Source organism: Moschus berezovskii, chromosome 24, assembly GCF_049115385.1.
Source record: "Moschus berezovskii isolate FMDL1 chromosome 24, NW_MosBer_1.0, whole genome shotgun sequence".
Taxonomy (NCBI): domain Eukaryota; kingdom Metazoa; phylum Chordata; class Mammalia; order Artiodactyla; family Moschidae; genus Moschus; species Moschus berezovskii.
The window spans coordinates 16,070,169-16,096,400 of NC_142483.1; the positions used below are offsets into that span (position 1 = coordinate 16,070,169).

The 26,232-nt window shown below is 36.0% G+C and overlaps 1 protein-coding gene across 3 annotated transcripts in view; it reads left to right on the forward strand.

The window, feature by feature from the left end:
* The first annotated feature begins 1,589 nt into the window (after positions 1–1,589).
* The window catches only part of CCDC66 (coiled-coil domain containing 66), a 54,022-nt gene continuing 29,379 nt past the window's right edge, over positions 1,590–26,232 (forward strand). For 2 of the 3 annotated variants that reach the window (XM_055414113.2, XM_055414112.2), the window contains exons 1-8: positions 1,590–1,664; positions 3,587–3,651; positions 4,296–4,321; positions 10,279–10,720; positions 12,501–12,666; positions 12,853–12,956; positions 14,387–14,508; positions 15,454–15,555. In XM_055414113.2, the coding sequence (XP_055270088.2) occupies positions 1,654–1,664; positions 3,587–3,651; positions 4,296–4,321; positions 10,279–10,720; positions 12,501–12,666; positions 12,853–12,956; positions 14,387–14,508; positions 15,454–15,555 (1,038 nt within the window). In that variant the 5' untranslated portion in view covers positions 1,590–1,653. Of the gene's footprint in view, positions 1,665–3,586; positions 3,652–4,295; positions 4,322–10,278; positions 10,721–12,500; positions 12,667–12,852; positions 12,957–14,386; positions 14,509–15,453; positions 15,556–15,750; positions 16,509–26,232 lie in introns of those variants that run through there. The other variant, XM_088831645.1, reaches the window with a different exon arrangement.

Consider the following 26,232-nt stretch of genomic DNA (forward strand, 5'->3'; position numbering starts at 1 on the left):
GGTCGCGGAGAGTCGGACATGACTGAGCAACTGAACTGAACTGAACTGAACTGATGTGCAGAGAGAAAAAGCAAATGTAGCAAAATATTAATAACTGTAACATCTAGGTAGAGGGTGTTCATTGCACTATTCTTGTTTTTGTTTAAACATTTGCATAATAATGAAAGTCAGAAACAAAATTTTAGAAGTCATACTATGTTAGCTCCCAGAAATACTTCTGCTAACATGTTGGTTTAAATCCTTTTAGCTTTTTTCCCTATGCACAGATGACTTTTACTTAAAAACAACAGAGGATCAAATATACATGGGTATCTGTTCATTTAATCAAATTAATTATCCAATTTTCTAAGTTTATTTTCCATAGACCCAATACATAAATGAATATTCAAGGATGTCTTTCAGTTTTTACTGAATGTACCATAAGAATTCAGTGTGCCACATTTATTACAACTGTTTGTAAAAATCATTTAAGAAAAGATAGATGAAAAATTCATTAACTTTTAGTAACTTCATTATGTCAAGGGGCATCTTCATCATGAAATAGCATTGCCAAATTTAATAAAGTTATTGTTGACATTAAAAATTTATGCTGTTCATTCACTTAATATTTACTTTCTATACTGTTCAGTTCTAAGTGCTGTGAGTATAGAGTAGTGAACAATCAACTGTGTTCCTCGGAGGCTCTCCCTGACACAGGATCTAAAACGTGTTAGTACCCTGATTGAAAGGGCAGGGACTGGGAAGTCCAGAGACTGGGCTCCTAATTTACCCACTAGAGAATTCCTCCAGCTCCATGGAGGAAGTGACATTTAAATTGAGATTTGAAGGTTGAATAGGAGACTCCTGTAACACTAGATTGAAAAGAGGGCTCGCAGTTTACAATGCTTGATATGTAACCTTAGGCAAGTTCCTGGACCTCTCCGTGCTTCAGGGATAAAGTGGTAAAGCTTAAATAAGACACAAAAAGCCCTTATCCAGGTATGGCACTATTTAGCACTTGCAGTTATTGCTGCTGTTTAAGAAGAGCTACACTGTACTCCGTGGTCACAAATAGAAATAAGATACATCGTGTAGCTGCCCTAGGAGTCTCTCCAGTCGTTTAGTCGCTAAATTATGTCTGACTCTTTTGCGACCCCATGGACTGTAGCCCACCACGCTCTCCTTGTCCATGGGATTTCTCAAGCAAGAATACTGGAGTGGGTTGCCATTTCCTTGTCCAGAGGATCTTCCCCATCCAGTACCCCCTCCCTAACTTATTTTACCCTAAAATAAGCCTCTCTTCCAAATGTGCAATACAGCAAGTGTTAATTTCCAAACAGTGTTAATGCTTTTTGTTTCTCCCTACTTTCCCACCTCCACTTGAGCTGACGCACTTCTCTGAGTGCTCTCTGTGAACTCCAGGGGCTGCACTTCCCAGGTGAGACTTCCCACCGTTCTAGAACCAGGGCCACAAAGCCCAAGTGGAGCTAGAGGAGAGCGCTCTTGGAGCCTCGCCCCCAAGCGCAGGCGCCAGTATACTCAGTCCTGATTGGCCCGCTCTCCGAGCTCGCCGGCATCACCGTATCCAATCGGCGTAATGCTTGTTGAGCGACGGCAGCAACCGGCGTACACTAGGAGCTTGAGAACCCTGTGGAGAGCGCGGGAGGTCAGGCCATGAACTTGGGGTAAGCTGGGGAGAGAAAGTTGTAGTCTGTGGAAGGGCGAGGCTTAACTGGCCCTTGGAGTCCTTCGCGGGGAATCTTCCAGTCCGGTGTCGTCCCAAGCTGCAGTGCCGGCTCCCTGAAGTGGAGAGGGGCAAGGGGCTGGGTCGGCCTTTTACTTTTCAAATTAATAACTCGCGTGAAAACTGTCCGTCTCTCCTTTTCGCTTCCTCCTGTCTCAGGAGGGAGAAGGAGGAGAGGCGCGAGCGGAGGTAGAAGGTGAGGGCAGGTGGAGAGATAAAGCTTAGCAACTTCCCGGGGAGAAATCCTGGCCCAGGCTCTGGTGCTTTGCGTCCCTGTCGTGCGTTTCGTTTTTGGTTTGCAATGTTGGAGCGCCCAGAGAAGCTTAGCGCCTGCGGTGCAAAGAGCCAGGCTTCTCGAGGAGCCACGGATCATTTGTGGTTGACATCTTACAGGCCCTCATCAGATAGTGGTGCTGGTGGTGGTTAGTCACTTAGTCGTGTTCAAATCTTCGTGACCCCATGGACTGCAGCCTGCCAAGTTCCTCTGTCCATGGGATTCTCCAGGCGAGAATACTGGAGTGGGTTGCCATTCCCTTCTCCGGGGGACTCTCCTGACCCAGGGATTGAACCTTGGTCCCCAGTGTTGCAGGCAGTTTCTTTATCGTCTGAGCCATCAGGGAAGCCAAATAAAAAGGACCGTTGCATGGTTTTCATGATTGGGAAGTTTGATATTTTAAGAACATGAAAAGTCACCTAACTTACCCACATGCACCTCATTTAGCAAATAGAATCTAGGGATAGCAAATAAATAAAACAGCCCCTGAAGGCGTTGCAATACAGTAGTAGTGAATAAAGGTACTTTACAATTTCATTCAAAGTCTTTTGTTTAAATTTCACCAATGTAAACATGAACTGTTTATAACTGTGCAACCGGGAAACCCTTAAAACCCATTCTTTCCAGTGTTTTATCTTAATCATAAGTTGAGGTCGTTTGATTTCCCCCACCTTAGCATCACGGAAAATTTCGTATTCCCTTTTTTTGGTCTGCCGGGTTTAATTTTTTTTTTACTGTGGACGTCATTTTTGTCCCTGTTGATACTTACTGACCTACTTCTTCCCTTCCTCTCTCCTGCCCCTCTCACCTTATTAAAATAGTATAATAACTGTGTGTACTGCTGCTTTTGGTTTTAGTGAAATTTTTATTAGGACTTTAACAAATGCAATTTTCATTGACAGTAACTACTGTTACTTTGTACTCTTGCGTTTGACAGGCACAGATAAAGTACAGAGGGGAAAATATAGGTGTATTGCTGTGATACTTTAAAAAGTGTCACTAAGTCTGAGTGTGTATTAGTTGAAATATTCAAAATAAAACTCCATGCTCAAGCAGTTTATAACCCTGGTGGCACTCTTACAGGTTCACTTCCAAATACTGCTCTACTAGGCCATAGAATGTATTAGTCATGAGACCATTATGAAACTAATAAATAGTAACTAGAGGTTTTGCTCCTTTAACATAGGTGAGGAATTCCCTAACAGCATTATTTTTTTTCCAGTCTAGAGTTAAAAGAATTAAATGATGTTAGAATAACCAGATTAATTTATTCCTTTATGACTGAGCAGCTGAACTGAACAAAATTCAGGTTGAATATGATAAATTCTTTGTAGGAAAGTTTCAAGAATTTTTTCTACGTAGTTTTAAATTTTATCTTGAATTGAAAAATGTTTTAAATTAAAAGAATGATTTCAACTACACCTCAATTTAAAAAAAATGAAAAATTTTTTAAAATGCTTTAATATTTACAAGATTCCTGTATTAATTCAAAAGAACAAATTTACTTTCAAGGTTCAGATGAACATTTCTGGCTATTTAAGATGTTGCTGTTTCTTAAAAATAACAGACAACTTTCTTTTATTTTGCAGAGATGGTTTAAAGCTTGAAACGGAATTATTGAATGGAAAAACCAAGCTTATATTGTCTCCATATGGTATGCTATGTTACTGGAAATCTAAAATATAAACTTTTAGATTCCTACATAAAATGTATTATTTTGTAACAGGTTTTTTGCTTGTAGTGGAATATTTATATGATACTTTGAAAAAACTGATTTCCCTAACTTTCTCAAATTTATTTTTAGCCAAGTAGAGTCGGATCACATCATTGCTTACCACTGTCAGTATTTATTCGTATAATTTAATGTTCCAGTATATTTCGTATGTAACATCTCTTCGTTATATTTGTATATAGCAAACATGCTTATTGTCTACTGAGTAATCTAGGTGAAATTTATGTATTTATGTTCTGTGCATGTAAACAATGTATTATTTGAGAAAATTCAATTTATGATAAGACTATAGTTTTAAAGTCATTTAAAACTCAGAGTATGCTTTGGTACTCTTCTTATTCAGATTATTTTCTTTTTCTCTAAACTGTTTATAGTTTTTGAACAAAAATGAAATAGAACTATTTGAACCACACTGTAAAAGTTAAAACATTTAATATCTAAAGTTAATGCTTTTGGGGGTTACTATTTTTAGTTAATATCTTCAAACGGTGCTAATTAAAATTTCTTTTGTGACTGCCTTAGTATGTTTTTGGTTGATAGTTTAGTAATTTTTTTTTCTTTTGTAGACCATAAATCAAAAATTTCTGGAAAGGTAAGCCAAATGACTTTGACCTGACTTGTTTTCAAATGTAAAATGCAATTCACTTTACAGTGGTTTGAAAATAATTCCTGTCAAACTGTCATAAAGGATTTGGAGTGATGAGGAAAAGTTACTGTTTGGTTGCTTTCAAGCTGGTCCTTTCACAGAAATGGAATCGTAATTTTTGGTTCAAAAAGACTTCTAGAATTTTTCTCTCCAGATCAGTTCTGTCCAGTAACACTTTCTGCAGTGATGGAAATGTTACAAAATCAGTGCTGTCCAATATGACAGCCAGCCACTAGCCATGTGTAGCTGTTAAGGACTTAAAATGTGATCAGTGTGATTAAGGAAGTTAATTGTTAATTCATTTATTTTGTTTTTAATTTCAATTTAGTAACTACTGTACTGAACAGTGTTACTCCTGAGATCTTTAAAAACAGACTTTAAAACAAAGTTCTTTTTTCATACTCAGATTCCATTTTCCCCACACCAAATGGATGTATTTGGTTGACAAAATCTTAAATGCATTTAGCTTCTTAGTGTAAGAGGTTACACTTAAGCTAAATATAATTTTCCTTTTCAATTATTTTTCCTTATCAGGAACTCACAGTGCTGTTTTCTGCAGAATACATTACCACTTCAAAATTTTGATACCACTTCTTGTTTCCCATTTCTTTTCCCCTTAAGCAGCAGAAATTTCTATCTCCTCCGTAAGTTTCTGTAGTCCTTTTTATTTTGCAGCATCTTAAAGTCTGTTTTTCCATATCTTGAGTAGAGCCCAGTTTGGGTGATGTGGCACTTAACAATTCTGAACCCTTAATGGCTTTGGTTTCCAGGTTTAATCAAGGTGGAGAAGATGCTTGAGTTCCCAGCTTATCAATTACTTGGTAAATGGGTGATAATGGTCTAAGTAATTCCACAAGCTACCTATAAAAATTGTTACATACACACAGAGTATATGCATACCTGTGTGTTCCCTTAATTGCAAAATATTTTTCTGCCCTAAAATATTGCAGCAATTGTTTTGTTTGAGTCACAGTAACAAATACAGTACTCCTTTTCAAGCTCCTGGATTTAAAAACAAACAAAAAGCTACCTGTAATAGTTGATTTATGTCTTCCCCGGCCTCTATTTTCTTGCACATATTCCCTCTTCAGTTGTGTCCTTAATGGATTTGTTATTGTCAGTCCTTTTGTGAAGACATTTCATTATCTTTTTAAGCAACTTGGGACATCCGGAGATCCCCTTTTATGCCTGCAATAACGTTACTAGTCTTGAACTTTTGGTAAAATCCTTTCAAAATTCTTTTAGGGGTCTAGATATTTATTTATTGAATTAAATCAGATTGTTTTATTCCTCTTGCTTTGGGGACACCAAAATACTGATGCATGGTAACTCTGTGAGGTGGTGGATATGTTAATTAGCTTGATTGTGGTGGTTATTTCACAGTGTATACTTGTATCAAATTGTACACCTATTAAACCTCAGTAAAGCTGGAAGAAAGTACTGATGCAACCTAAGTTTCCTAAATCTCAATTCTGCAGCTATATATTGATTTCTCTTTTCTGTAAGTTCATAAATTCACTCATCGTAGTGCTTTGCTTTTCTTTTTCTAGGGTAAGCTCCTCAGTGACCATACTGCCTACAATTCGTTTTTTCATCTTCCTCACCAGTTGAATTACTGTCATATTCATAGTGTGCTCTTTAAACACTGTGAGCTCTAGCTCAGCATCAAGTTTAACACACTGCGGTCTGAGTACTTTAATTTTTTCAAAATCTCTCCTGCGTTTTTCTTTAATCTGTGGGAGTGAATAGGAAATAAATATGGTTGCCAGTCTAAAATAAGAGAAATATTAATGATTCAGTGTCATGGGTAATTTATAAATTCTAAAGTCATAAAAATATCTCACAATTAGTTGAAATACAAAACATTAAAAAAATGCAGATATTTCTACGTGTGAGAATCAGAATAATGCTACACTAAAAGATGCATACAGTATTAGTGCTAGGTAGCTTGTTTTATATTTTAAAATATTAATTTTCTCTGAATCTTTCTGACCTTGGGATCCTGGTTATATATAAATTCTGAAGTCAACCAGTGTTAAATGCATTGGACCCTGCCTTTTATCTTTTTTAATATTATGAAAAATATTGGTGCAATTAAAACATTAAAAAAAATTTTAGGTAAAGAGCAACATGCTACATAGAAATGTTTATGACATTAATACCCTACTTGATCAATTAAAATTCATCTGATCCAGTAAACACTTGGAAAATGATATGGGCTAGATTGCTTTTTCCTGTTAAGTAACTTGAACATAATTGAATATTTATTTCATAGTTCATGATTTTTCGTTGCTTTCTCTCATTACTCTTCTCAGGCATTAAGCTACAAACATATTCAGGATTGAGCTGAGTGTATATTGATCTCATGCCAGATATTGCTACCCCCCTTTTTCATTTAATACTTTTAGGTGATTTTTTCTGTATTTATTTCTGGTATAAGTAGACTGTGGCATAATAGTTCTAGTTAAATTGGGGCTGCAATTAATAGGTTTCTGTTTAAAAGAATTTACTGCAGCTGTGAAACTCCCCTATGTGTGTATAGCTGCATTCTTGACTGTATTTGTTCTGTGACTCTGAGAGAAAAAAAAGAAAACCTAGTCCATGTTTCTTAGAAGCAGGACTGTCAGTTCAGTAAATAACTATATATTACAAGTAAAATAAAATGTGTACCATACTAGGGTTATAAAAAGAAAAAAACTTTTCAAAGAGCAGTCCTTTCTGGTTAGAGGAGACAGGGAATACTTCATAAATGAGCTGACTCAAAGATTAGGGAAATATTCATAGTGGAAGTAGCAGAGATGTATATTCTAAACTCAAAGAAAATAGCAGGCGAAATACCAAAGTACAAACCATAATTTGTATTTGGGGATACTGTGTATATCAGCAGGGAATGTACAACATAAAACTTAGGGTGGTTACAATTGTGAGGGGTTTAAATGTACATTCAAAGGGTTTGAACTTACTTGTTTTGAAAAGTAGACTAGATAGGATTTGTGTTGTAAGAAAGGGCTTTGGGCAGTTCTGTGAAGGACCGATTATCATAACAGGAACACTACTTAGAGCTAGTTATTTTAGTCCAGGAAGAGTTTTATGAGACTCTGAAGTATGATGGTTATCAGAATGTAAAGAAGGGGACAAAAGTAAGAAATTTTAAGATACATTAATGGCATACACTATACTTCTTAGCACTTTGAGTCAGAAACTGACTAGAGAACTGAAATGCTCAACTGTTCATGATCCCAAAAAAGTCAGTATGAGTCAAAGAAGAGTGAGTAGTAGTAATAGCTGTAGTAGTTGGAGATTGGGGTGTAGGGCTCAGCTTTGTAAGCTGTGTGCAGTCTGCTGATAATTTGATTAACAGTGATTTTCAAAAACTAGAATGAATTGTGAGTGTCAAAAGTTGGAACTTTAAGGTAAAATATGGCATTTTTGGTTCTCTTGGACTACTGGATGATCTAGTAAGTAGACTCAAATTCCCATTTGTCAACGTAAGTTGCTTCTGACTGGTGGCTGCCTGCTTTAAACGGATAAGTGCTCTTCAGTTCATCCTAGTTGCCACCCAGCCTAATTTGCAGTAGGTATTTAAATTTGTCACTTTTCATTGAAAGAATTAGTTATATAAAAATAGCCATGGTGATATGAGGGTAAAGGAGCATACTAGATTGTGCTATTAGTATTATCGAAAGTCTTAAAGCCTGGGCTAAGAGGGCATACGTGGGATGAAGAGGATAATAGATTTTGCTGCTGATGATACAGTACATTTTGAAAAGTAGGGTAAAATGAGGTTAATGAATTGGTCAGAGTGTGGTTATGTATTATGTAATTTTTGAAAGTAAGGAGATTTGAGATATGATAAGCCAAATGAAAGCCACGTGGTATCTACCCCACTCCTTGACAGCAGGAGTTTTGTCTTAGTCATTTTATGCCTTCAGCATCTTGTCCACAGTGTTGATCACCTAAAGAGCTACAGTTAATATTGATTGAATGACTGTTGAATTACTTTATGTTAGATGTGTCTACAGAAATGTACAGTGGGTTAAATAAGAGATAGATTTGAGATAAGCAAATTGTAATAGTTTGGTAGTGAAAACCTGAATTTAGACTGCAGTTCAGCTCAGTCGTGTCCAACTCTTTGTGACCCCATGAATCACAGCACGCCAGGCCTCCCTGTCCATCACCAAGTCCCGGAGTTCACTCAAACTCATGTCATTGAGTCAGTGATGCCATCCAGCCATCTCTTCCCCTGTCGTCCCCTTCTCCTCCTGCCCCCAATCACTCCCAGCATCAGTCTTTTCCAGTGAGTCAACTCTTCACATGAGGTGGCCAAAGTATTGGAGTTTCAGCTTCAGCATCAGTCCTTCCAGTGAACACCCAGGACTGATATCCTTTAGAATGGACTGGTTGGATCTCCTTGCAGAATTTAGACTTACTGTCATATAAAAGAGGAGAAAAATACTTTTGGAAGGAAGAAATGACCAATATTTGCTGGTAAATTAAAGAACACTTTGAAGGAAAATAAAGAATCAAAGATGACTCCATGGTTACTGATCTGAAAGATTAGAACAGCGGTGCTACAAAAATTAGATATTTTGGAAAGGATGCTAACTTGGGGATGAGAGATAAAGAATTTGGTCTTTAAATGGCATAGTCGAAGATAGTCACTCAACAAAATTTCCTTATACCTACCCTGTTCCACTCACTGTTCAGATACTAGGGACACAGCAGTGGACAAAGCAAACAAAAATCTTTGCCCTGTGGAGTTTAAATTAGAAAAAGGTGGAATGGGCAGAAAATAATCAAAATAAATATAGAATATTACAATACCAAAAGTGGTATAGAGCAAAATAAAGGAGAGAAAGGGAAGGGGCACAGTTCAGTTCAGTTGCTTAGTCATGTCCGACTCTTTGTGACCCCACGGACTGCATCTTGCCAGGCCTCCCTGTCCATCACAAACTCCTGGAGTTGACTCAAACTCATGTCCATTGAGTCGGTGATACCATTCAACCATCTCATCCTCTCTCATCCTCTTCTCCTCCCGCCTTCAATCTTTCCTAGCAGCAGGCTCTTTTCCAGTGAGTCAGTTCTTCACGTCAGGTGACCAGAGTATTGGAGCTCTCTGCCATAAGGGTGGTGTTGAGCACAGTAGCTTGGGAAAATGGGGAGTAGGGAAGTGGCAGTGAGTTTAGAGCAGGAAGCCTGCAATTTTTAATAGAGTGTTCAGAGAAGACTTCCATGAGCCAGTCATGTTGGAGCCCTGATTTGAAAGTGGTTAGTGAATGAGCCATGTAAAATTTGAAGGAATAATGTCCAGTGTAGAGGGATTGATGAGTGCTAAGATCTATGACTGGAGGTTCTTGTTGAAATTGTGATTATGAAAGGTTACAGTTATGGGTAGTTACAAGGTTAATAGAAGATACCGCTGTGGGAATAAGTGAGGTAGCATGGAAGATAAGCGTATAGGAGCAGAGTCCAGGGAAGTGAGGGTATTCAAACAATGTGAAAGCACCAGTAGTTAAGATAGGGGTTAGGTTAGAGAGGGATGGTGACCCACCAGCTGAGATTTTCAAGGAATAAGGACTGGTAACCTAGAGGTCTGTAAATGCCTGTAAAGACAAAGGTATTGTGGTGACATGAGATTCAAAGCTGAAGTGGAATGGACTGTAACAAGCAAAGTTAAAATTGTTTTGTAATCTTCATTATCCTGAAATAAAATAATAATTTCCAGTTGTTAAAGATTTCAAGTGAAGATTTGCAAAGGTTAAGTGTGAGTTTCTATGGGTGTATTACCTGACTAGCAAAATGGAGGGAAAAAAGTGTCAGTCTGACTTATCATTGATTATATAGAGATAATTGTTCATTAGTCATATGCTATTATAAATAATAAATTTCTGTTGTTTTAACAGATGGGAAATAAGACCAAGATTGCAAAATATCCTTTACGAACTAAAACTGGATACATTCTAAAATCACAAAACACTTGTGTCAGGAGTGAAAAATTTTTGCAAAAGAAAAGAATTGGTTCAGAAACTTCACTGGTAAAAGGTGAAAAAAATAGTATGACTTTTTCACCCACTAAGGATTTATGCAAACAGTATGTAGACAAAGACAGTCTTCATACCGAGAAAGAAATGTCATTGGCACCCCCTCATATACAGAAGACCAGAAGCAGCATGAATGCATTTGTAGTAGCTAAACAGAAGCCTTGCGGAAAGCACATCACAGCTGAAAATAGAAAGAGCAATTTGGTGTGCCTAACAGAAGACCAACTACAACGAATTTTGATGACTATAAACCAAGGAAGTAAATCTATTACCCTGACTGAGAATGAAAAGAAGGCGGAAACAAGTAAGACTTGTCTAAAATTTTAATATTTTATCAATATGTAAGTGTTTTAGGATTTGAGTTTCATTGTATTTTACATAACTGCCTCTTAAATTCTAGTTTAACGCATGAACTTTTAAAATAAATATCTGTTTAGAAGACATTCTCTCATATACAAAATTACTCTTATAGTTAAAATATGCCATGTTTTATTTAACATTAATGCTAAGAATATTATTCTCATGTCCCATAGCCTTAAGAAATCCAGCTTTGTGCATCTAAATGTTAGTATAGAAAGAAAACTGTTGTGCTAATTTTAGAATGTTAGGAGGCTTTACTTAGATGAAAAATAAATATGTAAAATGTTCAAAAAAATTACTGTAGTATTTCTAGTGAAAAATGACGAGAATTTTGGTATGGAGATTGGACACGAGTTCCTGAAAAGGATTATTTTCCTGGCCCTGACTTTTGCTCTTCCTGACCCTTGGTCCTTGCTAAGAATTGACAGCACTATCTTTTTAACCAATGTAAAACACTGACTTGGAAGTAGTGGAGTATTATATGCCTTCTATTTTACTAATTAGGGCATTGCATTATATTTTCAAAAGCCTTCTAGTTTCAGCTTTAAGCTAAGGAGTTGTGACTATGAGTAGAAATATTATTAAAATTTTGTTAGGCAACAGTGACATAAATAAAAATAAACAGTCACCAGAAAGAGGGCCCACAACTGGTTTGGGGACCAGGTAGCTCCTTAACACTCCCATGGGGCTCAAAATGGACTAATTTACTTCCTCTTGCTGCTGCTGCTAAGCCGCTTCAGTCGTGTCCGACTCTGTGTGACCCCATAGACGGAAGCCCACCAGGCTCCCCCGTCCCTGGGGTTCTCCAGGCAAGAACACTGGAGTGGGTTGCCATGTCCTTCTCCAGTGAAAATGAAGTTGCTCAGTCGTGTTTACCTCCTCTTAGGGTAGATTATTCTTTGTAAAGTGAAAGTGCTAGCTTTTATCTTTAAAAGTTTTCAAAAGTTTAATATTTTAAAAATATTTTTGTGTAATTTTTTGGCTGCACCGTCTTAGTTGTGACACATAGGATCTTCAATCTGTTTTTAGTTGTAGAGTGCAGGGTCTCTAGTTGGGCTTTGGGATTTAGTTCCCTGAGGAGGGATTGCACCTGGGTCCCCTTCTTTGGGAGCTCAGAGTCTTAGCCTCTGGACCACCAGGGAAGTCCTTTTTTCTTTTTTTTTTAATTAATTTTTATTGGAGTATAGTTGCTTTTAAGGCTTCCCAGATGGCTCAGTGGTAAAGAATTTTTTGAGCCAAACATATGTGCCCTATATAAAGTATTTGGAATAGATATATACAATAGTCCATGGAAAAGTTCTGCAGTGATTGATTTCCCAGCTAAATGAGAAAAATAAGGACAAGGTAATGAGTTTTTTTCCTAAATCTATTTACATTTATTCTCCTTTAAGTTGTGATTTGTGTTATTTATATTATTTGTAAAAGTATTGTTGGCAAGAGTAAATGGAGGTTTTTTTCCCTCATTGTTGCTTGTTTTCTTAGTCGAAATAAATGTTTGTATGGCTATGGCCATACCTCTGGGCCATTTAACTTCTGAGACTCAGTTTCCTTTTTTAACAAAAAGGGAATTGTAATAGCCACTGCAAGAACTGCTGTAAGAAGTAATTAATTAGATAATGTGTAAAGCAGTATTTTTTAAAAACTGTATAACAGTATATCAAGATAAGGTATTATAATAGATGCAATTTTAGTATTAATTTTAAAACATGCATTTTGCCTTGTAGGTCAGTATAGTCTAAATTTAAACAATATTCCTGATCAGCCAAAAGACGAGAACATCATGGGACTTCTTCAAAAAACTGAGACTGTTTCATCTATTCAGGATAAAAGCACATCTGTTTTAAATAAAAATCAGGTGACATCTAATCAGTGTGAGCAGAAAATGTCCACGTATGTAACTCATATCTGTTGCTCTGGGGTCATCTTGGGAATATGATTTTACTCTTCCTTGATTTGTATGTGAAATGTTTATTCTGAAGACTAGAGCTATTTAATGTTTTATTACTTAATATTTATGGAGTAAGTTTATAGAAATGTATAATAAGGTTTCTGTTATTTTTTTATGTTTTGTCTTAGAGAGAATGTATGGAAACCAGCTGACATATTCAGTACTCTGGGAGAAAGAGAACGTGATAGAAGTTTGTTGGAAGCAAAAAAAGCCCAGTGGAGGAAAGAGCTTGGTAGGTAATTACTACACATTTTATTATATTAATAGTTTTGTTGTCTAAGGAATATATATTGAGGATGAAATATATCTTTCAGTATATTATCCAAAACCTTGTTTTATATCATTCACCATCTAGAGTAGCTCCCTGCAAATAGCATAATAAACTTTATGATTTCACATTCCTTTATGTTATGTCTTTTTTTTTTTAGTGCTCTGTGGTGTTCATCCAAAGCCACGGATGAACATTAATATCAGTATCATTCTGGAGCTCAAACAAAGGTTTCTAAACATTTCTTATTTCCTGAGAATCCATTTTCATATTTTTCCATTACAGAAATTTTATAGGTTGAAAACGGTTTTATTTAAAAATATTTCATTTCAAAAATTAAAACTATCTAATCAATCAGTAGGATATCAATCAGTATATCCCCTGTAAAAACAAGCTTATTTCTCTTTTGCAGTCTGTGGATATTATAATAAAATAATTTATAATCTGTGTTAAGTTGAATTTTAAGGTAACTAAGACATTAAGAAACTCCTGTTACTTCTTGGGCTAGACTTAGGGTCCAGGTAGGAGAGCTTGAAAAATACTGAAATAATAGTTGTACTTTGTAGAAATAGTTGTACTACTAAAAGCATTCATTGTCCACTGAACTGGAAAGTTTCTAGTTACTTATAGCCCTGCCGGGACAGGTGATCTAGAAAAAGAGATAAGCAGAAAAAACTGGGAGTGAATTGCTGTTGAAAGTCAAAGTAATAGAAGAGTGAAGAAATTAAATAAATGTTTAGTAACGGTATCAGAAGGTTTGGAGATTGGATGTGTGTTTATATCATAATTCAGCTTTAAATGTTTTGATACAAATTTGGACACATGATTTTATGTGTTTTACTTTTCAGCAGTTATGAATAATAATGCCTGACATTTTAAAAATACTTTGTATGAGGCCCTGTACCGAGAATAAGCACTATTATTAATCTCATTTTGCAAAGTAAAAAAGGGGGTTTAGAGGAGTGAACATCAGTTTTCCCAGTCACAGAGCAGGGAAGTGGTTGGCCTTCAATTTGAACCCAAGTTTTTCTGACTTCAGTGTTCTAGCCTTTAAGTCTCTTAGTAATAATTGAATGAACATTACCAAAGAATAGAACCTCACATAATTAGCATAATATAAAATATGTTATTCTGAAAAATTGCTCCTGACTTATAATAAAACAAACATTTTACATTCATTTATGCCATACTTAAATTTGTTTCTGATTAAATGTTTTATTTCATATCTCTTAAAATTCTTTAGAATTCTGTCTTGTGAGTTAACCTCCTTCCTCTAAAACAATTTTGAATAGATCTTCTTAAACATCTGCATTCTTTTAAGAAGGTCATGATTTGTTCACGTGATTTTTTTTTATAGTTTTTACATATTTTTTAAAAAAGGACATTATTTACAGATGAACAGGTTGCTTTAAAGAAGAAAGAAAAAGAAGCTTCTGAAAAATGGAATAATCCATGGAAAAGATCTGAAAGTGATAAACTAGAATGGGAAAAACTTGAAATTCTGGATCAATCTAAGGTAAGAGCGTCAGAATCAGGCATTTATTGAATGTAAGAAACCGTAACTGCAGTTTTTTAATGCTAAGTCTTGTTTAGATCATAAAGCCATTTTTGAAGCTTATTCATTTTTTAAAAAAACTCACTGCTTTTGATGTTTTAAAATGTTATTTTGAATTAAAGTATGACCTCAACTACTCTGCATCCTATAAATAATCTTACTATATACTGTAATACAAACCTACTATATTGTAGGTGAGTATAGAGGTTCCTGGCACCTCCTTGAGGCTCCTCTAAGAGATTTCCATGATGTTTTCAGTTCAGCTTAGTCCTTTCTGACCCCATGTACTGCTGTATACCAGACTTCCCTGTCCCATCACCAGCTCCCGGAGCTTATTCAGACTCATGTCTATCGAGTCATTGATGCCATCCAACCATCTCATCCTTTGTCATCCCCTTCTCCTCCTGCGTTCAATCTTTCCCAACATCAGGGTCTTTTCCAGTGAGTCAGTTCTTCCCATCAGGTGGCCAAAGTATTGGAGTTCCAGCTTCAGCAGTAGTCCTTCCAATGAATATTCAGGACTGATCTCCTTTAGGATGGGCTGGTTGGATCTCCTTGAAGTCCAGGGGACTCTGAAGAGCCTTCTCCAACACCACAGTTCAAAAGCATCACTTCTTCGGTGCTCAGCTTTCTTTATAGTCCAACTCTCACATCCATACATGACTACTAGAAAAATCATAGCTTTAACTAGACGGACCTTTGTTGGCATGATGTTTTACATGACCACAAAATTCTACCACTGACCATGTGGTATCCATTACAGGGTTATCAAGTCAAACATAAGTGATTGCTTATCAAATAGAAGTATATACTGTGTGTCCCTCAGGGAGTGCTTCAGGGACTTTAAATTCAGTATGTGTTTAATATTAGACAAAAAAATACCCTTGTTTTTCTATTTATTTTTAGACTTCTGCCTGCTCTTCTAGCATTCTGTCACAGTCTCCCAGTCAGGTAATGGTGATCCATGCTGATGGGCCCTCACTGCCTCGAGCTAGTCAGACTTTACAGGTAAATTCTAAGTGTCATTATTGTAAATACATAAACCCTTTCACATCGATTGCTGTATAATGTATTTTCCTTGAAGAAATGAATCTCAGTACTCTTTTTTTAAAAATTATCTGTTAACTTTACTGAGTACAGTATGCTCTTTAAATTTTTTTTTTTAAGTTATCAACTATTTCTTTTTTTTTCCTTCCTAGTGAACAATTTACATTCAACAAATGCATTCTGAAAGTAAGGTAGTAAAATAAAGATATTCTGGGATAGAAGTCTTCAGTACTGGTAGATTTCTTACAGAATGCATCTGTTTAGGTTGTTTGCATGGCAGCATTTTTCTGCTTCATATGGGACTGACTTCCCTATATCAAATAATTTTATAGGCTACTCAGATTATTAATATGAATTACATTTTTCTGTGTTCCCAAAAGCACTTTGACTAGATGTTAAAAGGAAGTCAATTGGTCTTGCTGGCAGTGATTTCAGAAAATTCTGTAGTTTTGGATGACAGTTCTAAGTTTTTAAAATTTAGAACTTGATGCATGCAGATACTCCTAAAAACTACAAATAAAACTATTCATGAAGTTGTTGAGAATTAATTGCAAACTTATTTACTTTTCAACATTAGGATTGAAAAGAACTTTAATGCTAACAATATTAAGTACTTTTATTACTGAAATGTTGGTTGAAGTGTCAGTGTGTCATCTACTGTTGCTTATTTTGCATGGCTTTTTAGGTCATTTATTGTCAGGGAGTAATCCATATTATGTTAATGCAAATAAAGAATTAATCATTTGAGGTGATTTTGCATTTTTTTTTTAATGATAATGTTTGTCTTTTCTTTTGTAATCTAGAAAACCAGTAAAGTTATTTATACTGTGGAGTCAGAGATAGGGGTTGGGAATGGAAGAAAGACTAGAAAGGAAAACATATACTAAATCTAGGACTGAACAACCAAAGATGAGGTATTTATTTTTACTATTTAAATATAGTTTTTACTATATTTTTGTATAGATGTGGTTAAGATAATGGAGAGGTACAACTGAGGGGACATGAACTAACTGGGTAACAAAAAAAAAGCCCCCCTTTAAATACTTGAAAGATGTTGGTTTCATAAATCGCAGCCATAGCCACAAGCATTTCTTTTATTTGAATGAATATTAAGTTAACATCTTCATGTAACTGAGGAGAAATTCAGTTTTAGGCAGAATCATCAAGGCCAATTTTGTTAAAACAGGAAGTAATGCATATAAAGTACATAGGACAGTGACTGATGTAACAAGTGTTGAATGAAGGTTTGCTGTAGTTACAATTTACAAAGCACAGGACCATTCTGAGCCTTGAAGCTGTTAGGGGTCAGTCCTCCCACCATCTTCTTTCTCTTCCTCTTGATTCTCAATCTTATTCCTCCTTCCCCAGTTGAATGGTCCTGTATTCTCTTTCCTGTATTGTTCAACTTAAACATTCTTTTATACTCTGCAACTTTAAATTTCTGTGTTTCTAAGAAATATTTCATTTACAGCCTCAGCCTTTTTGACAATACCTCACTTTCATGAAACCTTGGCTTTCTCTAATGACTATACCCCTCCCTGGGAAGCCTTTTATTAAGAAGAGTATATTCTTTCATACTCTCTAACATGGGATAGAAAATTTGGTTACCATTCTGCTAGCTTCCTATTGCTACCACCAGACTGTAGTTCTACAGTTGGATAACAAAATATTCTTCTAATTTTTCACCCCTTTTTTAGTGGTAAAATATACATAACATCATAAAATGAATCATTTTGGGACTTCCCTAGCAGTCCAGCGTTAATAAGTCTCAGCACTTTCACTGCTGTGGGCCTGGGTTCTGTCTTTGGTTGGGGAACTAAGATCCCACAAGACATGTGATATGGCCAAAAAAAGAACAGTATTAATCATTTTTAAGTATACACTATGCCAAAGCCTTTGACTGTGTGGATCACAATAAACTGTGGAAAATTCTGAAAGAGATGGGAATACCAGACCACCTGACTTGCCTCTTGAGAAACCTGTATGTAGGTTAGGAAACAACAGTTAGAACTGGACATGGAACAGACTTGTTCCAAATAGGAAAAGGGGTACATCAAGGCTGTATATTGTCACCCTGCTTATTTAACTTATATGCAGAGTACATCATGAGAAACGCTGGGCTGGAGGAGGCACAAGCTGGAATCAGGATTGCCAGGAGAAATACCAATAACCTCAGATATGCAGATGACACCACCCTTATGGCAGAAAGTGAAGAGGAACTAAAAAGCCTCTTGATGAAACTGAGAGTGAAAAAGTTGGGTTAAAGCTCAGCATTCAGAAAGCTAAGATCATGGCATCTGGTCCCATCACTTCATAGCAAATAGATGGGGAAACAGTGGACACAGTGTCAGACTTTATTTTTTTGGGCCCCAGAATCACTGCAGATGCTGATTGCAGCCATGAAATTAAAAGACACTTGCTTCTTGGAAGGAAAGTTATGACCAACCTAGACAGCATATTAAAAAGCAGAGACATTACCTTGCCAACAAAGGTCCGTCTAGTCAAGGCTATGGTTTATCCAGTGGTCATGTATGGATGTGAGAGTTGGACTGTAAAGAAGGCTGAGCGCCGAAGGATTGATGCTTTTGAACTGTGGTGTTGGAGAAGACTCTTGAGAGTCCCTTGGACTGCAAGGAGATCCAACCAGTCCATCCTAAAGGAGATCAGTCCTGGGTATTCATTGGAGAGACTGATGTTGAAGCTGAAATTCCAGTACTTTGGCCACCTGATGAGAAGAGCTGACTCATTTGAAAAGACCCTGATGCTGGGAAAGATTGAGGGTAGGAGGAGAAGGGGACAACAGAGGATGAGATGGTTGGATGGCATCACCGACTCACTGGACATGGGTTTGGGTGGACTCCGGGAGTTGGTGATGGACAGGGAGGCCTGGCATGCTACGGTTCATGGGGTCGCAAAGAGTTGGACACGACTGAGCGACTGAACTGAAATGAACTGAAGTATACACTGGAATGGCATTAGGTGCATTCACATTGTCTTGCAACCATTGCCACCATCCATCTCCAGAATTTTTTCATCATTTCAAACTGAAACAGTACCCATTAAACAGTAACTCCCCGTTTCTCCTTCCCCTTAGCCCCTGGCAACTACCATTCTACTTCCTGTTTCTATGAATTTGACTATTCTCAGTATGTTTAAGTGGACTCACATGGTATTTGTCCTTTTGTGTCTGACATATTCCACTTAATGTTTTCATGGTTCATTCACGTTATAACATGTATCAGAATTGAATTCCTTTTTCAGGTTGAAATATTACATTATATGTATAATGTTGCATTTTGTTTATCCATTTATCCAAATGTTGATGCACATTTGAATTGTTATCACCTTTTGGCTATTGGACATAATGCTGTTATGAGCCTTGATGTACAAATAATCTTTCCACATCTGTATTTTCGATTCTTTTGGATATGTATCTGTAATTAGAGTTGTTGGATTATATGGTAATATTATGTTTTGTCTTTTTTTTTTTTTTTTTTAATTAAAAATTTTTTTTTTTTTGTCTGTGCTCGGTCTTTGTTGCTGTTTGGGCTTTCTCTAGTTGTGGTGTGGTGTGCAGGTTGCTCATTGTGGTGGCTTCTCGTTGCAGAGCGTGGACTCTAGGGTGCACGTGGGCTTCAGTAATTGCAGTGTGGGGGCTCAGTAGTTGTGGTGTGGGCTTAGTTGCTCTGCAGCATGTGGGTTCTTCCTGGATCAAGGACTGAACCCATGTCCCCTGTATTGGCAGGTGAATTCTCAACCACTGGACCTTCAGGAAAGTCCCTTTGTGTTATCTTTTTATGTTAAATTTTTACTAGTTTTACTTTGAAAACTTTAGTTGTTATACTGTTTGCACAGTTGCTTCACTATTGTCCGTTCCTGTCAGCAGTGCACAAGGGTTCTGATTTCTCTACATCTTCACCAGCACTTGTTTTTTCTATTCTTTTTGGTAATTGCCATCCTAATGAATCTAATTGTAGTTCTGATTTGCATTTCGCTAATGACTCATGTTGAACATTTTTTCATGTGCCTATTGGCCATTTGTGTATCTTCTTTGGAGAGATGTCTTTAAGTCTTTTGTCCATTTTTTAATTAGATTTTCTTTTCTGTTGTTTTGTTGTAGAACTTTACATATTCTGGCTATTAACTCCTTATCAGATACATAGTTTACAGATATTTTCTTCTATTTCATGAGTAGCCTTTTCACTTATTTCATAGTGTCCTTTGAAGTTATATAAAAGTTTTAAATTTTGATGAAGTCCATTTTATCTATTTTTTTGTTCTTGCCTGAGCTATTGGCAAGTCATATCGAAGAAATCATTGCCAAATCTAACATTGTGGAGCTTTTTTCCTGTATGTTTTCTTCTACAGTAGTTTTAGTCTTTGATCTGTTTTGAGTTAATTTTTCCATATGGTGTAAGGTAAGCATCCAGCTTCATTCTTTTGCTTGTGAATATCCCGTTTTCCAGCACCAGATTGTTCTTTCCCCATTGAATCATCTTGGCACCCTTGTCAAAATTCATTAAACTGTATATGAAAGGATTTATTTCTGGGCTCTCCATTATGTTCAGTTGTTCTGTATGTCTGTCTGTATGCCACCATGTCAGTGTTTTGATTACCATACCTTTGTAGTAAATTTTAAAATCAGAATGTGTTAAGTCCTCCAATTTTGTTTGTTTCTTTTTTTTTCCAATATTGTTTGCCTAGTCAGGGTTCCTTTTCGTATGTGTTTCAGGATGAATTTTTCCATTTCTGCAGAAAAGCATCAAAATTTTCATAGGGAAATTTTCTTTCAAGTTTTGACTCTTTGGCTTGCTTTAGGTAATCCTGACAATATGAAGTCTTCCTAGCCATACAGGTAGAATTTCTTTCTATTTCTTTGTGTCTTTAATTTCCGTCAGTAGTGTTTTGTAGTTTTCCGTGTACATGTATTTGGCCTACTTATTTGAAAGTATTTTATTCTTAGTATTTGGTGCTGTTGTACATGGAATTGTTTTCTTAATTTTGTTTTCCCGGGTTATTCATTTTTAGTGTGTAGGGATGCAACTGATATTTTCTCTTGGTTTTATATTTTGCAACTTGGCCAAAGTTGTTTTAGTCTAATAGTTTTGCGTGTGTGTGTGTAGACTCTTGAAGGTGGTGGCTATTGTGCATCATGTGAGTCTGATTTGGATCCTTTTTGGTATTATGCTTTCTTAATGTGTATACACAAACAGTGGTCCACATTAATGCCCAGGGTATTCATACATGCACTATCGTCACTGAATCATGTATTTCTATCTTTCCCTTTTTTGGCTTTTCAACTCTCTGACTTATGTTACAGAATATTTCTGACACACAGAAGGATATGTTGACCTTAAAAAACAAAAGAGCCAATTATTTTGCCAACAAGATGAGTTTATTTGGGAATTATAATCTGGGATAAGCCAAATATGACAAACCACAGGCAAGTTTGGAGAATAAAGGAGATGGACTTCCTTTTACAGAGGAAAGGAGAAAATTGGGGAGGGCTGTGGTGGCTGTAGGTGATGGAAAGCTTGTTGCTGGTCAGAAGAAAATTTTGTTTGGGTCTGTAAGCTGTGGTGAGTCATACATGAGTGACAGCTCTCCCTTCAGAGCTTCCTGATTCCATTTTAAATGAGGTTTCCTTTATTCATTTTTACAGACACAAAGGATAATCCGTAACACATCTCTTATCTATGTCCTGTACCAAAAGAAGTCATTATAGCATAGTCAGAGTTCAGGGAGAATTTCTATAGATTTATACCAGTTACAGGATGGGGCTTTTTTTTTAAAGTTTTTGTATCTTTTTATTGAAATACAGTTGCTTTACAATGTTGTTTTAATTTCTGCTGTACAGCAACATGAATCAACCATGTTGTTGTTCAGTCGCCAAGTCATGTTCGCCCTCTGTGACCCCGTGAACAGCACATGCTAGCCTTCTTTGTCCTTGTTCTTAAGGGAAGTGCTTTTCAGTTTTTTGCCATTGAGAATGCTATTTGCTGTGGGTTTGTCATATATGGCCTTAATTATATTGAGGTATGTTCCCTCTTTGTCCATTTTCTGAACAGTTCTTGTCATAAATGGGTGTTGAATTTTGTCAAAAGCTTTTTTAGCATCTATTGGGATGATCATATGATTTTTATTTAATTTATTAATATGCAGTGTCACATTGATTTGTATATATTGAAGAATCCTTGCATTCCATGGAGAAATCACTATTCATCATGGCTTATGATTCTTTGATCCTTTTAATGTGTTGTTGGATTTTGTTTGCTAGTACTTTGTTGAGGATTTTTTGGGTCTATGTTCATCAGTGATACTGGTCTATAATTTTCTTTTTTTGTGAATCTTTGTCTGGTTTTGGTATCAGGATGATGGTGATCTTGTGGAATGGATTTGGGAGTGTTCCTCCCTCTGCAATTTTTTGAAAGAGTTTTAGAAGACTAGGTGTTAGTTCTTCTCTAAATGTTTGATAGAATTTGCCTGTGAAGCCATCTGGTCCTGGACTTCGGTTTGTCAGAAGATTTTAGTTACAGTTTCAATTTCATTACTTGTATTGGTCTGTTTATATTTTCTAATTCTTGTGGTTCAGTTTTGAAAACTTGTGCCTTTACAGACTCTTAGATCCTTAGTATTTCTGTGTCAGTTGTGATTTCTCCTTTTTCATCTAATTTTATTAATTTGATTCCTCTTTTTTTCTTGAGAAGTCTGGCTGAAGTTTTATCAATTTTGTTTATCTCATCTTCTCTAAGAACCAACTTTTGTTTTTATTGATCTTTGCTACGTTTTCTTTGTTTCTATATCATTTATTTCTGCTCTGATCTTTATGATTTCTTTTACTGACTCTGGGTTTTCCTTGTTCTTCTTTCTCTAGTTGCTTTAGGCATAAGATTAGATTGTTTATTTGAGGTTTTTCTCGTTTCTTGAGGTGAGATTGAATTGCTGTCAACTTTTGTCTTAGAACTGCTTTTGCTGGGTCCCATAGGTTTTGGGGCATCGTCAGTGTCATTTCATTGTCATTTGTTTCTGTGTATTTTTTAAATTTCCTCTTTAATTTCTGTAGTGATCACTTGGTTATTTATAGCATCATACTGTTTAGCTTACGTGTGTGTGTGTGTTTTACAGATTTTTTTTTCCCTGCAGTTGATCTTTAATCTCATAGCATTGTGGTTGGAAAAGATGTTTGATAAAATTTCAGTTTTCTTAGGTTTTCCAAGGCTTGATTTGTGACTCAAGATATAGTCTATCCTGAAGAATGTTCCATGTGCTTTTGAGATGTAATGTCCTGTAAATAGCAATTAAATCTGTCTGGTCTATTGTGTCATTTAAAGCTTGTGTTTCCTTGGTTTCTGCCTGAATTGTGTGTCCACTGGTGTAAGTGGGGTGTTCAAGTCCCCCACTATTATTGTGTTACTGTCCGTTTTTCCTTCTAGGGTTGTTAGCATTTGCCTTATGTATTGAGGTGCTCCTGTGTTAGATGCATAAATATTTATAAATATAAATTTATATATAAAAGATGTAAAAATTATATCTTCTTCTTGAATTGATTCCTTGATCATTATGTAGTATCCTTATCTCTTGTGGCAGTTTTTAGGCTATTTTCTCTGATAAGAATATTGCCGCTCCAGCTTTCTTTTGATTTCCATTTGCATGGAGTATCTTTTTCCACTCCCTTACTTTCAGTTTGTATGTGTCTGAAGCAGGTCTCCTGTAGGTAGCCTGTACACAGGTTTTGTTTAGTATCCATTCAGCCAGTCTGTGTCATTTGGTTGGGGCATTTGATCCATTTACAGTTTAAAAAATTACTGATGTATACGTTCCTGTTGCCATTTTCTTAATTGTTTCGGGTTTGGTTTTGTGGGTTTTTTAATTCTCTTGTGTGTTCTGCCTAGAGAAGTTCCTTTAGCATTTGTTTAAAGGCTAGCTTGGTAGTGTTGAATTCTGAGCTTTTGCTTGTCTGTAAGGCTTTTGATTTCTCCATTATATTTGAATGAGATCCTTGCTGGGTAGAGTAATCTTGGTGGTAGCTTTTTTGCTTTCATCACTTTAAATATATCCTTGCCACTCCTTTCTGGCCTGCAGAGTTTCTGTTGAACAATTTAGCTGATAGCCTTATGGGGATTGATTCCCTTGTATGTTATTTTGCTTTTCCCTTGCTGCTTTTCTTTTTTTTTTTTGTATTTAATTTTTGTTAGTTTGATTAATATGTGTCTTGATGTGTTTTCTCCTAGGATTTATCTTGTTTGGGACTCTTAACAGCATGTCAAAACGCAGTAGAATAAAAATGGGATGCATAGAACCTTTATATTCCATCTGTTGTCTGGTTACTTTAGAAAAATCCTGGGAAGAGTGTTTGTGAATTATGAAGCCCTTTCCACAATAGAAATGGGTTTTGTCTAAGTTATAACCTTGTCCAAATACACTGATGGCCTAATTTCAGAAGAAATAAATACCATAGCCTGACCAGAATGAACCAGTCCTAGCTAAAACTTCCCTTTGCCTCTCTGTACAGGGCAGTCTTGGAATCAGTGGGTCCCTGTTTCAGCCCTCCAAAATTGAACTTTATGGAAAAAGTCCTCTTCATTTTTGAAGACTGAGTGGGGAGAATTCCCTGATGGTCCAGTGATTAGGACTCCTTGCTTCTTCTGCACTAGTTCAATACCAGTCAAGGAACTAAGTTCCCACATGCTGCACAGCCAAAAAAAAAAAAGGACAAACAACTGATTGGGTCTCTTTGCCTTATCAGAAAGATTTAATAATTAAACAAGGAAATTGAACTGTTTGATGGCCTGTTAGGATCCAAGAAGTGTACTGCATACTTCATATGCCTGTGAATTCCTGTTTAGAGTAAGAGGCAGAACTTGGTATTGACAACAACTAAACAGGTAGAAGAGAGCACTGGAGTCATTGTGTATGCCAGTTACCTATCACACTAGACCTGAGTGTTGGTGGGAATCTAAAGTGGTATAGCCGTTATGAAAAACAGTATGGAGGTTCCTCTAAAAATTAAAAATAGAACTACCATACAGTCCAGCAATTCTATTTCTGGGTTTTTTTCCCTCTGGAAAAATCCCACTAAATCAGAAAGATATATGCACCCCATGTTCATTTCAGCATTGATTACTGTAGGGAAGATACAGAAGCAACCTAAGTGTCTGTCAGTAGATGAATGGATAAAGATTTGGTATATGCATTTAGCCATAAAAACAAATGAAATCCTGTTGTTTGTGAAAACACGAATGGACCTAGAAGGTATTAATGCTAAGTGAAGTCAGTCAGAGAAAGACAAATAGGATTTCATTTACATATGGAATCTAGAAAACAAACAGAACATAGTGAAGTAAACAGTCTCATAGATACAGAGAATATCAAGTGGTATTGCCAGAAGGGAGGAATGTAGAGGGTGGCAGGATAAGTGAAATAGGTAAGAAAAATTAAGAGGTATAAACTTACAGTTGAAAAATAAATGAGTCATGGGGATAAAATATACAGCATAGGTAATATAGTCAAACTATTGTAATAACTGATATATTGAATCACTATATTGTGCACCTAGAACTAACATAGTTGTTGCAAGTTGGTTTTACTTAAATTTAAAAAAGGGGAAGAAAATAAGGGTACCAGTCAGTGAAACATGTAATGAGTAAAAATGGCACTGTAGGTAGAGAGAGAATCATTAGTAAGTTAATAATTATGGAAAGTTAGATGAAGTGAGTAAATGGCTGGAAAAATTGTAACTTACAGCTGACTTAAAAAGAAGTAGAAAGCTTGATACTCCTGGTTAAAGTAATGGCAGATCTGAGTTTACAAAAAAAGAAAAGCAACTTACCATAAGGAAAATAAATGACCACATGGTTTTACTGACAATTTCTATGTAACTTTAAAGAAATAAGCCCCAAATTTAATCAGATTTCTAGGCAGTAGAAATTTGAAATGGCCCCCTATTCATTCGGTAAGCCCAGTATAAACTTGTTGTTAAAAGCCAGAAAAATAACAAGAAGGGAAAATTAGGTTTATTTCACCCATGGATATACACACAGAAATTATAAAATATATTAGCAAGTAAAAGTTGACAACATATGAAAAGGTAATATATCATGACTAAGATAAATTCATGATAGGTAGTTACGGAGATTTTTTAAAAATCCACAAGTATAGTGTACCATTGTAACATAATAAAATGAAATATCTCAGTAGATATATGAAAACCATTTGATAAAACCAGTTCGTTAAGGAAAATATTTCAGGCAGTTACAAGGAATTTCCAATTGAGAATTTAAAAAACAATAGCAGACATCATGCTGAATGAGATATTTTAGTAGTGTTCTTTTTAAATTAAAAATGAAGTAAGATGCCAATTATTATTACTATTTGTTATTGATGGCCCTAACCAGCATAGAAAGAAAAGAAAGTCTTTAAGAACTGGAAAGGAAAAAATAAAATTGTAGTAATTTGTCATTTATGTGGAAAACCCAAAGAATCTATGGGCAAAATATTTTAGAAATTAAATGTAAGAATTAATTATTTGCTTGGCCATAAAGTTTCAACAAATTTCATAGATTCAGATTACACAGAATGTTTTCTGATCACAGTGGAATTAAGCTGCTGCTGCTGCTGCTAAGTCACTTCAGTCGTGTC